Source organism: Centropristis striata, chromosome 6 (assembly GCF_030273125.1).
Source record: "Centropristis striata isolate RG_2023a ecotype Rhode Island chromosome 6, C.striata_1.0, whole genome shotgun sequence".
Taxonomy (NCBI): domain Eukaryota; kingdom Metazoa; phylum Chordata; class Actinopteri; order Perciformes; family Serranidae; genus Centropristis; species Centropristis striata.
Genome location: NC_081522.1, coordinates 15,580,161 through 15,597,918, shown reverse-complemented (window position 1 = coordinate 15,597,918; position 17,758 = coordinate 15,580,161). Strand labels below are relative to the sequence as shown.

Here is a 17,758-nt window from a genome sequence, read left to right as displayed (position 1 = left end):
GCTGCTACCACTGTTCCTGTCACCATGAAATGTGTTTTTTGGCAGCTGGGTGCAACTCTGCTACCGACTACCTCTAACATAATTTAGCTAATTAATATATAAAGATGTGCTCTGGCCCAATCTATATAATCAAGCTTTGAAGCTGATGCTACTCAGTGATATAATATATTTTTTATTAATCAATAATTTATATATACACTGCTGGTGTACACTGGTGCTCTTAATTGAATGGAGCCATCTGTATTATATATACACCTGTGCTTTTTCTGCTTGGACAACTCGAAATTTCTGCCAGGACAGGTTCTATTAGCTCCTGCTTTGTCTTTTCTCATGTATTTTGATTGATTGCTTGGGTCACATGCTTAAAAGGTGGCCTATCTTAAAAAGTTTAACAATCGTTATCACAGGTGGAGTTGGCAAACAATTGTGCTAACAAATGTCTTTGCATCTTTTCTGCTACCTTCCTCATCTATGTGCTTACATGGGAAACAATGCACAACTATAAGAATGACATCCCTAAAACAATAAAAATAAATACACAGGTGGAGTGTTGAAATACTGCATAATCTGTACTTACCATATGAAAGAAGTTATGTGCTGTCTGTTGTCTAAGTATTTTAATGTAAAAGTCCCCCCAGTTTCTAAGAACCAGAGGAGTGGTGACTTTTGGAAATAAATCTCAATGACAATACATTTGCTATCACGTAATGTTTTGCAAAGGTTGTTTTCTCAAAACAGAGTCCTTTGATAACACACCAACAATAATAATTCCATACTATCCTTCTTAGGGTTAAAAACATTTTTACTATCTTGATTCTCTCTCTCTCTCTCACTCACTGTTTCTCTCTATCTTTCTCTCTCTCATTCAGTCACTCCTTTATTTTCCTTTCTTCTTCTCTTTCTTTCTTTGTCATGCTTTGAATCTTATATCCAGCCTGGCTGGCTCTGCATTGCAGTTCAAAGGCACAACTTGGGGGTAAAAAGAGAGATTCATTCAGAGCCTTTATTTAGATCTCTGGGACACTTCGAGGAAAGACCCTTGTTTTCAATGGCACCAAAAGAACCACAGCAGACCAGTAAAAGACCTGTCTATTCATTCAAATGTGAGTGTGTCTGTGAATGTGTGTGGAGCACAGCGGCGAATTAAAAAGAAATAGAGAACACAGAGACAAGCAGAGAAAGCAGAAAATAAAAAAATGAGATTTAAACCTTTTTATTAGGCAGACACGTGAATTACCTGGAATGTCGGATGAGCACAAATCCTCTCTATTTTAACAACACCCTATGGAATAACGATCACTTTTTAACCTTAAAAACTTTAACCTTAATTCTGGTTTCATTGGATTATGAACACATTGGGTATGCCGGTCAAACATTATGTGCAGATTTTAAACAGAAATTGTTAAGGCTGCAGTGCAATAGATCATGTACTGCTGCTGGAGTGTTTCCATTTCCAGAACCACTGTTTACATGGAGAGGCCAGAAAAAAATCACCCTCGGCTACAGTCTGGAGATGGAAATACTCTTCACTTCATCCATCAGATTTTTTTCTATTAATATAGAAATGTATGCAGCCAGTTTTCAGCCAGGAAAGAGTAACCTTCCAACCTTATTTGTTTTGTTACATAAAAACAGATTATTGTGTACACACTAACCATCTTCTTCACTGCACCTGTGCATTTGAGTTATTCTCGTGTATTCATCACAGTATTTTTCTCATTATTATATGTCACTCTTGGCTTGAACAGTCGGTTGCCTGCCCAGGTTTTTTTGGACTCAAATCCATTAAACATTCATCTTTAAAAGATTAATGGTTTGCTTTTTGTTGTTCTAGATATTAGAAAACCTTTGATCAAAGTCAACAAGAACATTAATTTTAAGACAAGGCCAAAATAACATCTTATTTCCAGAGTTAATGAGAACAACACTGCTACTACCGTATGCTTGATGCACTGAGCCCATAGAGACTTTAATACATATTTACCTCTATGCTCAGAATGAATCAACATTTTTCTTCAATCCAGCAAATGTTCACCTGAAAATATTAATTCAACTTAAAAACAAAAACAGGTGCAAGAGTGCAGTTAATATGGGCCTGATTGAATTCAGTAGAAAAAAAAAGATAATAATTGACCCTGTTAGTGATATTGAGTCTGATGAATCAAAGATGATATAAACTTATGTTATATTATTTGTGTAAAAATTACTTTATTGGCCTGAGCCTAAGATAAAAGTGGGGTCCTCCTTGAGGATTAGATATTTAAATGTCATGATGAATGCAGAACAGAAGATTGTCCTGTAGAACAACAATTACCTTTTAACATGAGAAGATTACTCCACGATCTCAGTGCCAGGAGTGGTGCATTGGTTGTCTTTAAAGAGTGGCTCAAAAGTGGGCCGTGTAAACTGAGGTTTCAGAGGAAGCTTTCAAATTGTGTTGGTTAATTAGGCAAAATCATCACAATCAAGTGGCCAAAGGACACAGTGTCACAGAAAGACATGTTAGAAGATGTTAAGCCAAGACATTTAATGTAAAAAGCCTAACAACAGTCAAATCAAGGAAACAAATAAGGCTTATCTGATATTTTATCTGGGTCTCATATTTAACAATATGATCCCCTTTTCTCATGCTTGAAACCCAAACAAACTAATTTAGTATCTAAACAGCCAATGACAACATTTGTGCAAATATCACAAATGGTACACCTTAAACATTATGGACAGTAACTATTCTGACACAGCACTGAAACATGATGCAACACAGATGCTTATTACAGCTCCACTGACAAATAGACCCATTAACAACTACAAATTGGTGTGTTATATCAAACCAAACCTGTTGTTAATTCATATTCTCAAGCAAACAAACTTAGACTGTACAGTAACGTGGCTTTTCTGAAACAATCGAATAATAGCCAATATCTAGAGGTGTTGAGAAAGTGCAGATACGTTGACAATAACATATTAATTATCCAACTGGCTTTTGAATAAATAGAAGTCTGTGAGGAGTTGTGGTCTGAGGAACAGTTAGTTTGATTGTGCCCACTGCCTTATCTGAAGTTCAGCTGATTAGCCTGACATTGTTGGTTCATTTATAAATGTTTCAGTACATCGCTGTAATGACTCTTTTGCCCCAGTGTGGCTTGGATCATGTGGACAGACTGTAGATTCAGTTATCAGTGTAAATCCAGTGATTTTGACCCCTTCATATTCTGCCCCCTTTTATAGACAGTTGGTGGCAGGGGACAGGGGATCATTAGGGGGAGATGGCAATTTGAAAAAATTGCAATTTGATCTTGAATAAAGTTCAAACTTACAGATTTAGGTGCATGTACTACAATATTCAGCCAGTGTAGAAACATAAACAAAGTTGACTGATCATTTGAAGACAAGGCCCAAGCTCTCTGTGGGATAGAGGAGATGAGAGGACAGGGCCCTTTCATCTCCAGCAAATCAGTGAGCTTTGAAAATGCTGACAAGTCATGTACCCCTGTAGGTTTTTATTTTTTTATTTTCAGTGGTAGCCGAATCCACCTGTGTATTGAATAAATAATTTCACATACATTCATCCAGTTCTTTATGGAAAATGTAACAAACTTGGCTATAACAAAAAGTCCATAGACACACACACACACACACACACGCAGACAGAAAGAAGTTTCAAAATATCTAATAAATAAATAAATATCACAATATTACTTGTTTATTTAGAAGGATCCCCATTAGCTCGAACCTAAAGTGGAGCTACTTTTAGTGGGGTCCACATTTAATACATACATAAATAAAATTAAAAATATATATTCACATAAAATGACCAACATAAATTAGCAAAAGTAAAAAAGTTATCATGCCAGGAGTATTTACATCATACAATGTCGTACAGTGTCAAACATACCTAATACAGTAATTATTTAATTGCAAACATCCCTATAAAAGTGTCACATTCCAATAACACATGCTTCCCTCTAATGTTTCAATTAAGGTTAAGCTTCACCCAAGTACTTCTTTATTTCCTTTTTGAACACATATTTCCTTGTGATGTTTTTAATTTCTGTATTTAGATGGTTCCATGACTTCATGGCTCTGTATTTCACAGTGCATTTAAGGTGTGTGAGTTCGAGGTAGTGAGAACAGGCCCTTATTTACTTGTCGAGTGGCATATCTGTGTGAGGACACATTCATATTTAGTTGGCTATACTGCTCAAATGGAGTTTTGGATTGTAAAAGGCTCCATGTAGACAGATAAAGTGCAGCAGCTAGCCTGTCTTTGACTTTAAGCCAGTGAAGACTAGCATGCATACTCTGTGTATTTGTTCTATATGAACATTGTAGAGCAAGGTGTGCAGCCTTGTTTTGTGCTAGTTGTAATTTGCCCAGGTCCTTCTTTGTAGCATTTGCCCAAACTATCTGGCAATAATCTAGCTGTGACAGAACAAGAGAAGAAGCCACCAGTTTCCTTAAGTCAGGTGTGAGATGATTACTACAGCGTCTGACTGCGGCTAGTGCTTTCAAAAAATTGTTGGCATCCATCCATTTAGCCACCCATCCTCTGAATGCACAAGGTTCCTATTTTGTGATTGTAAAGTTTCATGAGGCTGTGATTATCCTAGAGGTCACAACAGGTCATTTTACACAGTGAGGTACACTAAAATACTACTCAATGGAGACAGCACCACACATGAATAGAATTGGGCTCCTTGAATCCACAAGAGTATATGAACAGAATAGAAAAATACAAACTTGTACTGCATGAGAAAAATTACATGCCTTTTGCCCTTAACTGCATGGAAGTAGCATAAAGTGGTCTATAAAAGGTGAGACTGGTGGGTGCCCCTAAAATACATTGGCCGCGTTTCCCAGATTCGCTCGTTCTTAAGGACTTAAGAAGGCTCTTAAGAAGGGTTCGGCTAAGAAGGAGCGCTAAGATAGGGGTGTTTCCCAGATGCGTTCTTAACTGCCTTCTTAAGATCCCGCCAAAGAAGCTTCTTAAGAAGCTCTTAGTGGGAGCTGTCCACCGCCGTGGTGCTGAAATATAAATCAATCGATGCCAGGCAAATCGATCACCCACCACTTTATCAGCGCTTAAGTCACCCCACACACCTGTGCAATAAGGCTACGTGTGTGTGTGTGTGTGTGTGTGTGTGTGTGTGTGTGTGTGTGTGATCACAGCTAACAGGTGTATCCGAGTAGTAATCAAGCCATTAACGCATATATACCCCACTGTGGATACGCACACACATGAGAATGGAGAAAGCAGGCAGCAAACGCAGCAAGAGGTCACCCTCGTTTACTGCAGAGGAGATGGCCACATTAGTGGACGAGGTCTGGCAGCACCGCGAGGTGTTATTTGGGGGAGCAAGGGGGAAAAAAGATATAACATTAAAAAACCGCATTTGGCAGGCAATTGGCGCAGGAGGATCGGTGTCACGGCTGCCACACTCCGTGAAACCGGTGCCTTGCTGAGGCCGGTGCCGTCCCCCACCACCTCCAGGAAGCTCCCCACTGCGTAAAAACGCAGCGCGGCCAGGAGCTGCACCTCCGGGCTGAGGGCAAAATTGGGGTTGCCCTCTGGATGTGTGGTGACACGAGCGTGACGAGGCGGTGGATCTCCTCACGAGGAAGCCGGTACTTGGACTGGACAGCCCGATCCGACAGCACGTCGAGTGGGGAGAAGTGCTGACGCACATAAGCGTTTATATAAACCGTCTGGCTTCGCGCACGGCGACGCTGTTGGTTCGCAGCGAGAATATGCTGCAGCCATATATTGCAGCCATGGTGTCTCACACGCGTGGACTTCGGCAACGCCTTTATATAGACTTGCAGGTGGAGACCCTCTTGATGAGGTTCCAGCTGAGTTCAATTACACCTGTCAGTTTCCCTCATATCTGTGAAATACCACAGGGTTGTTGATGTTTTTATAGCTACTGTAAACTCATATGCAGATGCCGAATGTGTGTGAAAACGTAAGGAGTGATAGTAATGATGATTTATTTTATTTATGTAGCTACAGGAACACATGGGCAATTCTTTATTTTTATATCGTTATTTTTCTTCTTATGCTATTATTTTTCTTGCGTCAGTGTTCTGCAGTTATGAGCGCACATTCATCATTACGCAGGGTTTTAGTATTCCTTTGTGTCCGATATAACTTTCCCTGATGCGGCTGCACTGAGCGTTTGGTCGCTAAGAAGGCTGTTAAGAGTGGGTCAGGGCGATCTTAGACTTCCTTCTTAGTGAAAGATCTTCTTAAGCTAAGAACGACTCTGGGAAACACTTCCTTCTTTCACAGCGCTCTTAAGAGCGTCCCTAAGACGCTCTTAGCGCTTAAGAGCTTCTTAAGCGCTAAGAGCGAATCTGGGAAACGCGGCCATTGTCATTCAGATATGTTGAGATCAAAAGTCAAGGTCTCTTTGGAGTGTCATTTAGCCCGCTTCCCAACATGGCATCATGACATAATTGGTACCAGTGGATTCTGTAGGTATTATATTAGTGTAAATACCAGTATAATTAATCTCTGCTGGGCTTGCTGGATGGCCAGTGGTTCACTGACTCGTTAAGGTGTTAAATGTGAAATGTTAAAATACAGCAGTTGGAAGATTATATTGTAGCGCTATCAACTGATTTAATATCAGGCTTAGAAACTAGATAAAGCACGTTGGCCTGGGTAAATTAACCCTTTTACATTGTGCGGCACATGTTCACCACATACAGAAAGTACCTTTTATAATGAGGTGTTAATGAAGAAAACATGGTATAAAAGTTAATAATGAAATGTGAATAAATGTGAATCATTCAAGTATAATTGTGCAATTTGACTACCTCCTCTTGATTTTAAAATTGTAGATGACCTGCTCCTAAATACAGTAATTACAGTTATTGGTTTAATATAAAGCACCATCGTAGTTCTTTTATGAAACTGTAATAAGAGCTATGCCCTTAAAGGAAAGTTTTACTGCTGATGCTACATTGATTACCAAAACAGTGTCAGCACTGTACAACAGTGTGGAAAGAGGTGCGAGTAGGAAAGACGACGTGATGCAATGGACAGGTGCGCAGCATGCTTTATGAGGTGTGTGGCGTCAGGGGTACTTTCTAATGTCAGTTGTTACTTGTACCTGGATTTAAGCAAGCTCAATTTCAACACAAACGGGCAAGGAAATACAGCCACACGGATTAACAAGGACAAGCGATGCACAGAAACTCAAAGACCCACAATTACATGAACATCTTGTACTGGCACCTTGAGAACTAAAATCAAGGTTATTTTGTACAACAGAGCACCTACAAATGTGGCTGATAAGAAAAATGGAAAGTCACCCGATAGAGTTTGGCTGCTTTCCCAGTTTTAGAAGTGTGCTTGAAAATGCAGTCCACACGATCATTGTGTATGATGTAGTTGAATTGAAAGATGACCCAGAACATATACTAAAGGAGATTAAAACATGTTTTTTAAAAAACGGCAAATAAACAACAATTAGATAAATAACATGTCTCCTACACTAATAAATAATGACTGATAAACAGTGTCTAAATCACTGTGTACCTGAAAAAGAAGAAGCCCCCAGGACTGACTGACTGTCAAACTGACATAACAGCACTTGCCCCTAAATTATATTTTCTTGAATGTTTACGGTTTTGTATTTTGCTTTCTGACTTCTTTGTAGTTTGTGTTGTCTCCACTATGGAACTACTGACTCCTCTACACAGTGCTCAGGCTCACAAATCCTAAAGATTATAGGTTTTGTTCATAGCCAGTATTAAAGGGAAGTTGATGATTCATCTCAAGGAGCTTTAAAGAAAGAAAGAAAGAAAAAATTCTGTCACAATGTCGTCTGATTAATTTTTGTATGTACAGTGTGTATTAGTTTTCACTTTCTCTAATTACTTAGCCACTCTTGAAAGTGACTTTGCTAGCTCTGAATGTTTCTAATAGAGTCTAACTTTTGAGTCCTACACAAACTAATAACATACAAGGACATTTAGCCATGAGTGAGCTTGTTTTGCCTTGTCTTTTGTGATCGAGACAAAGTTTTAAAGGGTCGACCTCTAGCAATTAACTTGTGCTGAACAAAGTCAAAATGAGCTCTCGTTGTTATTTAAAACACAACCTTACCAGATATTCAGTATTAAATAACTATTCTACTTTAAAGTTACAGATATGTGTAGTTGTTTTTTGTCTGCTTGTGTGTCTCTGTGTTCGTTCACTGCTGTGCGGCTGTGTGTAGATGGTAAGAACTCCCTGTTTTGACAAGACTGTCCCAAGTGGCCTTCTTAATCTTAAGCCTTCAGTCTCTCCAACCCTCCATTGTCTCTCAGTGTAATGAAAAAGACAACCTATCTCAAGTGAAGATGCAGCTTTTCAAAGCTTTTTTTGATGTTAGTTTTCTTACAATCTATGAAAAATACCTTCCTATCGCTTGTGATCTCCAAATTTTCAAGTAGACAGTGAAAGTACAAAGGTAGACAGCGGAGAGTTGGGGTTTGGAGATGTTGCTGCGTGTGGCCTCTTCCTGCTTAAACACAAGGCAAGGCAAGGCAAGGCAAGTTTATTTGTAAAGCACAATTCAACACAAGGTAATTCAAAGTGCTTTACATACACAGTAAAACAGCAAGACACAATCGAAAACAGTAAAAACAGTCAATTAAAACAGGGAAATATAAATAAAAATATAAATAAGATAAAATAAGATACAGCAGGGTAAGAAAATAGATAAAATAATAAAAAGCACAAGTCAAACATTGTGTAGTTAAAAAGTAAGGGCACATGCACACACACTTATTTTTTGCATTAACCTGAACACTGATATGAGTGACCTCACTACTCAGTCAGTAGTGTTGAGAGGCAAACAGCAGGCATTTGTATTAAAACAACACAGGCTAAACTTGGGAACAGTTCCACAGTTCCAGTGATCATCAGAATCATTCCTATACAAATGCTTTTTAAATAATTAACTAATAATAATAATAATCCTGCAGACTGCTTACAGTATTCAGTTTTGGTATTTTAGTACATGACACCATCCCCAAAACTGCTGTTTTTAATGTTTAGAGTCCAGTGCTCCATTCTCTTAAGACTTTTGTTTGGCTTTGTTGTAGATTTATTTTAGTTTGACTTGTCAGAATGGTTAGAGGGAAGATATTGAATAGAGCTGCTGGATACCACAACATTTTTTTTCCCATTCTAGAAACTAGAAAAACATATATATGTTTTTAATATATTTTCTAAAATTGACCCTGCAGAGATACCTAAATATAACATTTACCCAATCAAATAACATAACATGCTGGCTCTGTAAACTCCATCATTATCTACTACCTGTCTGAAGGAGGAAACCTTTGATCATCTGCTGCATCTGCTGCATTTTAAATCCATAACATTGATCATGTCAAGGGTAAATAACACTTGTATTTTTCTTTCCCTTCAGTTGCTTTAGGCTGACACAAATTATCATATGGATGGTAAATGGACCTGCACTTATATAGCTTTTTTTCTAGTCGCTTTGCGATCACTCAAAGCGCTTTACATGCTCATTCACCCTTTCACACACACATTCATACTGGTGGCAGAGTCTACCCTAAACAGTGCCACCTGCCACCATTGGCAATGCATTCTCACACCGATGAACGCAGCATCGGAAGCAAATTCGGGTTCAGTATCTTGCTCAACATGTAGGCTGCGAGGGTCAGGGATCGAACCACCAACCCTGCGGTCTCTACCAACTGAGCCACAGCCACCCACGGATACCATGCTTAACAAGAGTTGTTAACCTAGTCTTCGTGACATTACCCTTATAAGACTGTTAAGAGAAGTAATTGAGGCTGTTGGGCCACATCTCCACGCTAATCTGCAATAAGAGCTCCCCTCTTGTGGATGTGTTCCAGAAATTCTGCAGAAGGGATGCTGTCTTTATCCCACAGAAAAACAACTTGCCCTCATTTAAAAGAAAAGTAAACAATGCATTATCAAAACAACTATTCTGCAGTACTATTGGCTTCACATTACATTTGTTCAGTCATGTTTTTTGTTGTTGTTTATGCTGCATGCTGTTATGTTATTTCACCTATAGCTACAGTAATGCTTTGTCAGTCAGATTTGTAAATGGCTGCACAGATGTTACAGTTAGATCTGCCCATGTGCATTTACATGTGGATACTTAGCTGTGCAGTATTGCTGTGATAAGATATAATTTCTCAACAGCTGTGTCTGAGTGTCAGAAACACAGTGATGCAGAACAGGATAGAGTTGAGGTGCTGAATCGATATTGCAGGCAGCAGTGATTGATTTATTACTTGTGGGTTTTGCACACTCCCTCTCATTCACTCTCTCTTTCTCTCTAAAGCTCCACAATGTGGTAGCTCAAAGGAAGTGCTTTGCCTAGCCATAATAACAGTAGTACGATCTGGACAAAGTGGAAAAAATAATTGTAATTTATTTGAAGTATTGAATTTAGCATAATATACCCAGCATGTCCAGTTCAGTTAACAGTTAACCAACCTTTATCTCCTAGCTGTATATCAGTCAAGGTTATATCTTAGTCCATATATTACATATACCATTGTTTATTAGAGTGCAGGTGTTACCCGAGCTGATTTTTCCCATAGGTATCCATATAGTACCTGTGAACGGTTTAATTTATGACTGGAGACAGAGCTACTGCAGCCTTTTGTGTAGCAGTTACACATTGCCCAACTTAATTTTCAGAGCATGAATAATGCACACTCACATGTAGACTTGAATTTATGCTGCTTAAAAAATGGGTGTCAGAGGAGAGTTTCTCTAAGATCTTTTTCTTATATTAATGTTTTGTTTACTTTAATATTGTAACTAGCACTGGCTTCAGGATGACCTTTTGTGAAAAGTAATGGATAATGGTGAAATGCTATCATACCTATGTGAATTGCTTATTATAATAAAAGGCCTTGCTTCTCCCTGGCATGACATTGGAAGTTTAATAAATTCCTCTGTAATGAAAGAAGTCTTATTTAATATTCTAGCACATTTTTCAGCACCTAAACGATATATTTATGTGACTCAGTAAAATGTCACTCTTCAGTCACTTGGTTTTACTTAACTGAAGTGCAATATGCAATATTTAGACAAATGGCATGTGCTTAACCTTTCCCCTCTTATGCTCTTGTCTCTGCAGAAATGTATGAAATTCAATGTGGATGCTCCTATCTGGCGGTCCAAGCAGCGGATCCTATGTAATCTGAACCAGAGCCTGAAGGATGTACTTAACTACGGCCTATTCCAGCCGGCCTATAACGGCAAGGCTGGCAAGTTTCTGGATGAGGAGAGACAGCTAAGGGAATACCCCTTCCCATCCATCGCTCCTGTACCTTACCTGGAGGTAGGTATGGATCATGTGTATGTATGAAGCTATAAGGAGTGTAGCAGCAGGAGAGAGCAAGAGGTGGAAACATTTTTTTTTTGTTTTTGCTTTTTTTTTGGGGGGGGGGGGGGGGGTAATTCCACGTAAGAAATGCTATTCTTTTTTTGTTTTTGAGGTGATTATAAGACTTTAAATTTCAAATCTGTTGTCCATAAAGTTGACAGAAGGAGAAAGGCAGTACCTAACAGCACCTGCAACATGCACTGCATGCTTTCTCTAGTAGGGTTACAGCAGACATGCATAGCAAGTCCTCTCTCCACAGCACTGTGTCAGTGCTACAGCATGGTCTGGCTGCTCCCAATATTATTCTGCTACAGGGGAAACAGTGCTTGGGGTTGTTTGTATTTCTTTAGACCCATCGCAGTTGTTTTCGGTGGCTAAGCCCAGGATTTAGTGACAATACCCCTGTTACACCAGAGAGTGTGTCCTCACTACTTGAGAGATTAGTAGCATATATAGTAACATAGTAGTAGGAGTAAGGTACCTTGAATCGTTGCTATTTAACAACCAGGTTAGGGTATACTGACCCGCAGAATGTCACAACTATTTCAAATTGACCTTTATGGGCCACTGTAATGATGCCTCAGGTCAGTTATTTATACAGACTAAACACACCAGGCCTGTAGTACATCCTACAAGCTATTATGATTAAAGATCTATTATAGTCTTTTTGAAGTTTGTATTTGAGTGTATGCATCGCAGGCACACACACATACAGGCTCACACAGTATGTTGGTGTGTGTACGTGCTTCATTGTGCTTGCAGTGTATGTTTTTTCTGTCATGATGTGTCAGTCAAACCTAGCAGCAATAATACCATGCTCAGTGACAGTGTGTTCTCTGCAGCGGCTGTCATCTCTTGGAGATAATTGTTGTGCTTGTCCATCATGGTTTTTGATCTGAGAGATGTGCAGGCGTATAAAGATGTGTTGCTTTACAAACAGTGGTGTAAAGATCCCAGGTGGTTTTCTGATGTCCCTCTTTGTTCTCCTCTCCTCTCCTCTCCTCTCCTCTCCTCTCCTCTCCTCTCCTCTCCTCTCCTCTCCTCTCCTCTCCTCTCCTCTTCTCCTCTCCTCTCCTCTCCTGTAGACCTTGAAAACTGTGTGTCTGGACGATCTGTACATGGTTTCACCAGCTTGGTGATTTGTAATGTGTAATATATATATATATACATACTGTATAAATATGTATGTTTATTGTGTTTATTGTGAGGGATGTGACTTTTAGACAACTTAACCTTATTGTATAAAAGGCTTAATGTTATGCATGATGAATGGCATGTCTGCTTTGACCGAGAGCCACCCTCACAGGTGGCCAGTCGGTGCATTCAGCTGGTATCAGCTCACCCCTGCTCCACCTTTCTGCCCTTTTTTAGATTAGCCAACACTTAGGAGACTAAGACACTGCTGAGACGGTAACAGCTGGAGCCATGGTAGCCACCCACTTCTAGCTTCACCTTGGCTGTTCAGAAACATGATTGACGTCACAGAAACTACACTTTATTCAGTCTTTGGTTACAAGTGGTAATGCAAGACAGGATGGGCATAGGCTCGCTGGTTAGTATGCTCATTTCAGTAGCTATCCGAATACATAGACAGCTGTGACCAAACAGCAGTTCGTTTAATTTTTAAAAAATGTTTTATGCTCAAATTCTGGCCATTTTTTACACATTGCACCTTCAAATCTATCGTTTAACTTGCAAAAGGCTTACAATCCAGCTGAATGCGGCTGGCCTTGGATCACTTTGTGTGTGTGTGTGTGTGTGTGTGCGCGCTACTACTCTGTCGGAGCACTGTGTGTGTCATTGATTGACCAGCAGTTATTCCCTGAGGCTTGTGGTGTGTAGAGATGATTGACAGGTTTGGATTAGCAGCTCAAAACCTCTCTGCTCTGTCATGGATTTACCCTGTTGGTGAACACTACACATTGGTGGAGAAACAGACGTGCACACACACTCACATGAATGCTTGCATCTAGGTGCACACACACACACGCACACATCTGAAATACATTGGGAGTCCTGGGCAGTGAAAGTTAGATATTTTTAAAGCTATTAGAGGCTGTCAGTGTTCAGTGAAACTGTCTATTAAACAAGCAGCTTGGAACAGGCCTAATGAATGATGTGGCTTTTGACAAGTTGGGAAAGTAAATGCAACTTGCTTGTTGTCGTTAAAGAACTTATTATGGTTCAGGTTTTAAATATCCCTTTTCAGTTCACAGTGCTTAGCTGATCGGATTGATGTTGAGATTTCCAGATTTACAATGTGAATCGTCACAATTTTGAATTACAGATTTTTTTGCCACAGCATTTTTCTACATTCTCATTACTCAGGCTTTGTATAATCCAATCAATGTCTGTCAGAGATCAGCAATGTTTTATCTCTATTAAATATTTGGCATACTTAATTGACATTTGCAGTTGTATAAACATTTTATCTCAGAGTCGGGAAAAACACTTGTCTTTATTAAATGAACCCAATTGTCCACAGTGTCCGTCCTGCACATTTATTCAGCTGAAATTGGAAATCTTTTTTGTTTGTTTTGCAATTGATATTTTATACTCAAGCTTCAAGGAGCGGTAGATGGGTTTTCAAGCAATATGTAATATGTGGAAAAGATGAAAAATAGGAATGCAGGAAAAAGATGACAGCCATATACAGGGAGATATTTGTTCCCCTAATGTCATTGCATGGTTATTAAATAAGTCAACATTTCTCTCTCTCTCTCTCTTCCAATATTAGATGTAGTTTTGTCTGAGGAGCTGATGCTGTGTGACAAATTGATCTGGATTGACTTTGATAATTAACAGTATTGGTAGTTATTTTGTGTGTATTATTTTTGAGAAGCCATCGAAACGCAAACAAAAAGAAAGGGTAAAACCTGCCTAGCCTCTTATGTATGTTCTTGTTTTGTTTCAGTTCCGCTATAAAAGACGTGTCTACACCCAGACTCACCTGGATGAAAAGCAGCTGTCTAAGCTCCACACCAAGGTAAGACCAAACAGCTTTGCACTCTGTCATCCTGACATCTGAAGAGCTTATGCTTTGTGCAACCTTCTAAATGGAATGAATGACACATTTGCAGTACAAAGGAGTTTGGTCAGAGCTTGGATAGCACGGAGGCCAAGTGGTTACAGCAAATGCCGTGAGGCTCCGGCTAAGTTTTGTTCTCTAATCTTTATAAGACGCTTTGAAAAAGGACCCCAAAAGCTCAACTATATGTGCTTGTTGCCGGTTCCAGCATAATTAAAGTTTTGTTTTTAGGCCACACAGAGTTTTACGTAACGGCAATGTGAGTGTGACAATGTCTGTTTTGGCATTTATAGCATGTTAAAATGATCAGGTAGAGATTAAGGTGATTGTGGTTTAATTTATTTGGAGTTGTGTATCACCCCAATCCAATCTTTTACCAATCCTGTGTAGTTTCTTATGTCAAAATACTCATCAGGTAGAACCTTTATTTTTTTCCTTATTGGCCTAAAATGTTAACAAGGCTATTGTCATTCAGTGTTTGTACTTATACCTATAAAAAGTAATGCACTATGATTCACATATAACCCACATTCTTGTGAATCAGGGGGTGCAGTTTATTTCAACCCAGATTGACATTGCTTGTTAGACAGCGGCCTCTAGTGGCTGTAGAAATTATGACAGAAGCAAAGGACGAATTCGGGTGATGTAGTATAAAGAGTCACAAAGTCTGCATAGGGAGAAGGTCAGGGTGGATGGATGCATCAAAAAACATAGGACTTTTACCCAGGACACTGCTGTTTGTTTGTTCCCCTGTGAAACTTAACGTTTACAGTATTATTTAAAGGTACCACTGACTGACCAAGGTATCACTGACTTACCTTAAACAGAATAAACTTGTACAGAAGTATTTATTTTGACTCAAACCCTGAGTTTTTTCCTAAACTTTACCAAGTAATTTTTGTCTCTTAACCAAACCTACTTGTTGTTCTGCACTGATTGATATTTTGTCTCTAGTTGAGCACCAACACACTGTTTTATTGTAAAACATACTGGACATTTAAGAAAAGGGTCAAGCAAATTTGAAATAAATGTAATTATATTGATAAGATTGATTATTATTATTCTTAAGTTTCATATCATGTTGAGAATGACAGATATTTGTGTATTGCTGACTAAGTATTAATAGATGCAGAAGGCAAGGCAGATTCAGTAATATCAGTGATTACTTGTTGGATAGCAGGCTGGTATACAGCACAGAGAAAGGAAGTCCAAACTGGCAGACAGAACCAAAGAGGCCTTACTGGCAGACGGTGGTGAAGGGCAGGCAGGTGGTCACAAATGCAGATACAGAGCTGCAGAATAGGACAAAGCCTGGCACAGTAAGGCTATTGAGCAACCTAGACAATCTGGCAGAGTGTGAATACTAGCCAGGCACTGTACATACTACGACTAATGGAGTAATGAGGAATCAGGTGATCGTCTGAAGCAGGAACTCAGTGTGGACGACTAGTGGACAGGTGAAGAATGGGAGATATTGTCAGTAAGTAGATGCAGATGAGGTAGAGATAGATGATCGTGTGTTAGTGTGCTCGCATGCTTATGGGTGTAATAAGTGGAACAGACAGCAGAGAGACTTGAATGCATTTGCATCAAACCCCATCAGAGGGCAGGAGATTTACACTGGAGAGAATTCACAGTGTCAACTGTGAGTTTTTGTGTATTAGAAAGAGAGAGAGAGAGAGAGAGAGAGAGAGAGAGAGAGAGAGAGAGAGAGAGAGAACAATAGTAGGGAGCTGCTGTTGCTTACAAATTGTGGAACTGCAGTTTTGATCATTTATGCATCAGTCAGTTCTTTTCACCCTTGTGATTGTCAAAAGCCCATTTTACAATTCCAACTCAACTTGCATGCATATTTTGTCACAAAACACTGTTGAAACATGCTGCATCACACAATATTCTGAGGAATAAAACACAGTTAAGCAAAACCACAAAGTAAGCTGCTATCAGCCTTTATGTGTGACTAATGTTCTTAGATTTGCTTTTCTTGTAGCTAATAGATTAATGCGACTGAGAACATTTTAACGGCTTATTGCTGATTTAGCTTTGTAGTGAGCTCCATATGTATCCCATGACAAAATCAGATTTTATTGTTAATCCTCACTGTCATAGTTTGAGGAACTAAAGTGTCTGGTAAACATTGATTGGTTCAAGACTATTTATTAGCACCTTTGAATAACAACAGGGTTTTTTTTACCGTTTTTTTTTCTCAGTAAACAGGCCTCTAAAATTGTACATTTGGCATTATTGATGTCTAGGTATCTATACTACCTGTGCAGTTGTCAAAGTTTTTACTGCCTCTCCATGTTCTCAACTTAAAGATAAGACAGGGCGACAGCACTCTATCCAGAATATTGCAAAACACTTTTTTATATACAATAAATAGTTTGTGACATTTATTGTTGCAGAAATGTGCCGTACAGTAGGGGACCTTCTTCCAGTTCCTTGTGATAACATTTTCAACATGTAGCTGCACGTTTGGAAAGTCGAGTCCAAAATGTGACCTGTTTTTGTGAATCCATGCCTGTGTCCAGGATATGTCTTTTGGATACTTGAAATGTTATTGATAATGGTTTATTAGAAAGAGGGGAAACTGAGTTCAATGTTGGGCTACTTTGTCCTAATACTGTATATTTATGGGCAGTGAGTGTTCTCATCTGTGTGCTTCTATCAAGAGTGTCAGCAAGAACAAGAATGAGAAAAAGTGAATGAGAGGGATGAGTCATACTCTCAAATATTGTCTCTCGTCTAACCAGTCTGGTGTGAGCTGCTGCCGTCTGCTACTGTGCTACATTGCTATGACAAAGTATATGAGTGTTACTCAACCAAGATCAGTTTCTGCCCAGCTGCAATTTAGGCGGTAATTTCACACAATAAATCATCTATAAAGAGAGAATTTGTTGTGATTGGCCTGCCTCACAGGCCAGCAGAAGTGGAACTGGTAAAATTCTCAAATGGAAAATAGCCACTAACACTACAGTATCTCACTGAGTAATGTGTGAATGACTGGTGGAAGCCACAGTGTTTGAGCTATGCTTTTTAATCCAGGACCAGAAGCAGCCATCACCAATTCTTGTTTTTCTCTGTTACTATTCTGCATGTCTCTCAACACAGACACACCTGAACACAGAGACAACAGTTATTATAGGCAGATGTCAGGTCTAATATTTGTCCCAATGCATGCATTTGTAAAACGTTGCTGTTTATGTTTGTTTAATATTTTTCTTTTAATTATTAATATTATTTTTTTTTACATCTTTACATTTTTAATGATTGGAGACATCCAGTTTCATTTACTTTACAACCTGGCTGCTATAATAAGCTTCAGTATCCACTC

General features: G+C 39.1%; 1 protein-coding gene across 2 annotated transcripts in view; it reads left to right on the top strand.

Moving 5' to 3' along the window:
- shank3a (SH3 and multiple ankyrin repeat domains 3a) overlaps positions 1–17,758 on the top strand; it is a 183,914-nt gene that overhangs the window by 55,131 nt on the left and 111,025 nt on the right. For both annotated transcript variants that reach the window (XM_059335864.1, XM_059335863.1), the window contains 2 exons: positions 11,148–11,351; positions 14,311–14,382. In XM_059335864.1, coding sequence (XP_059191847.1) covers positions 11,148–11,351; positions 14,311–14,382 — 276 coding nt within the window. The remainder of the gene's footprint in view (positions 1–11,147; positions 11,352–14,310; positions 14,383–17,758) is intronic.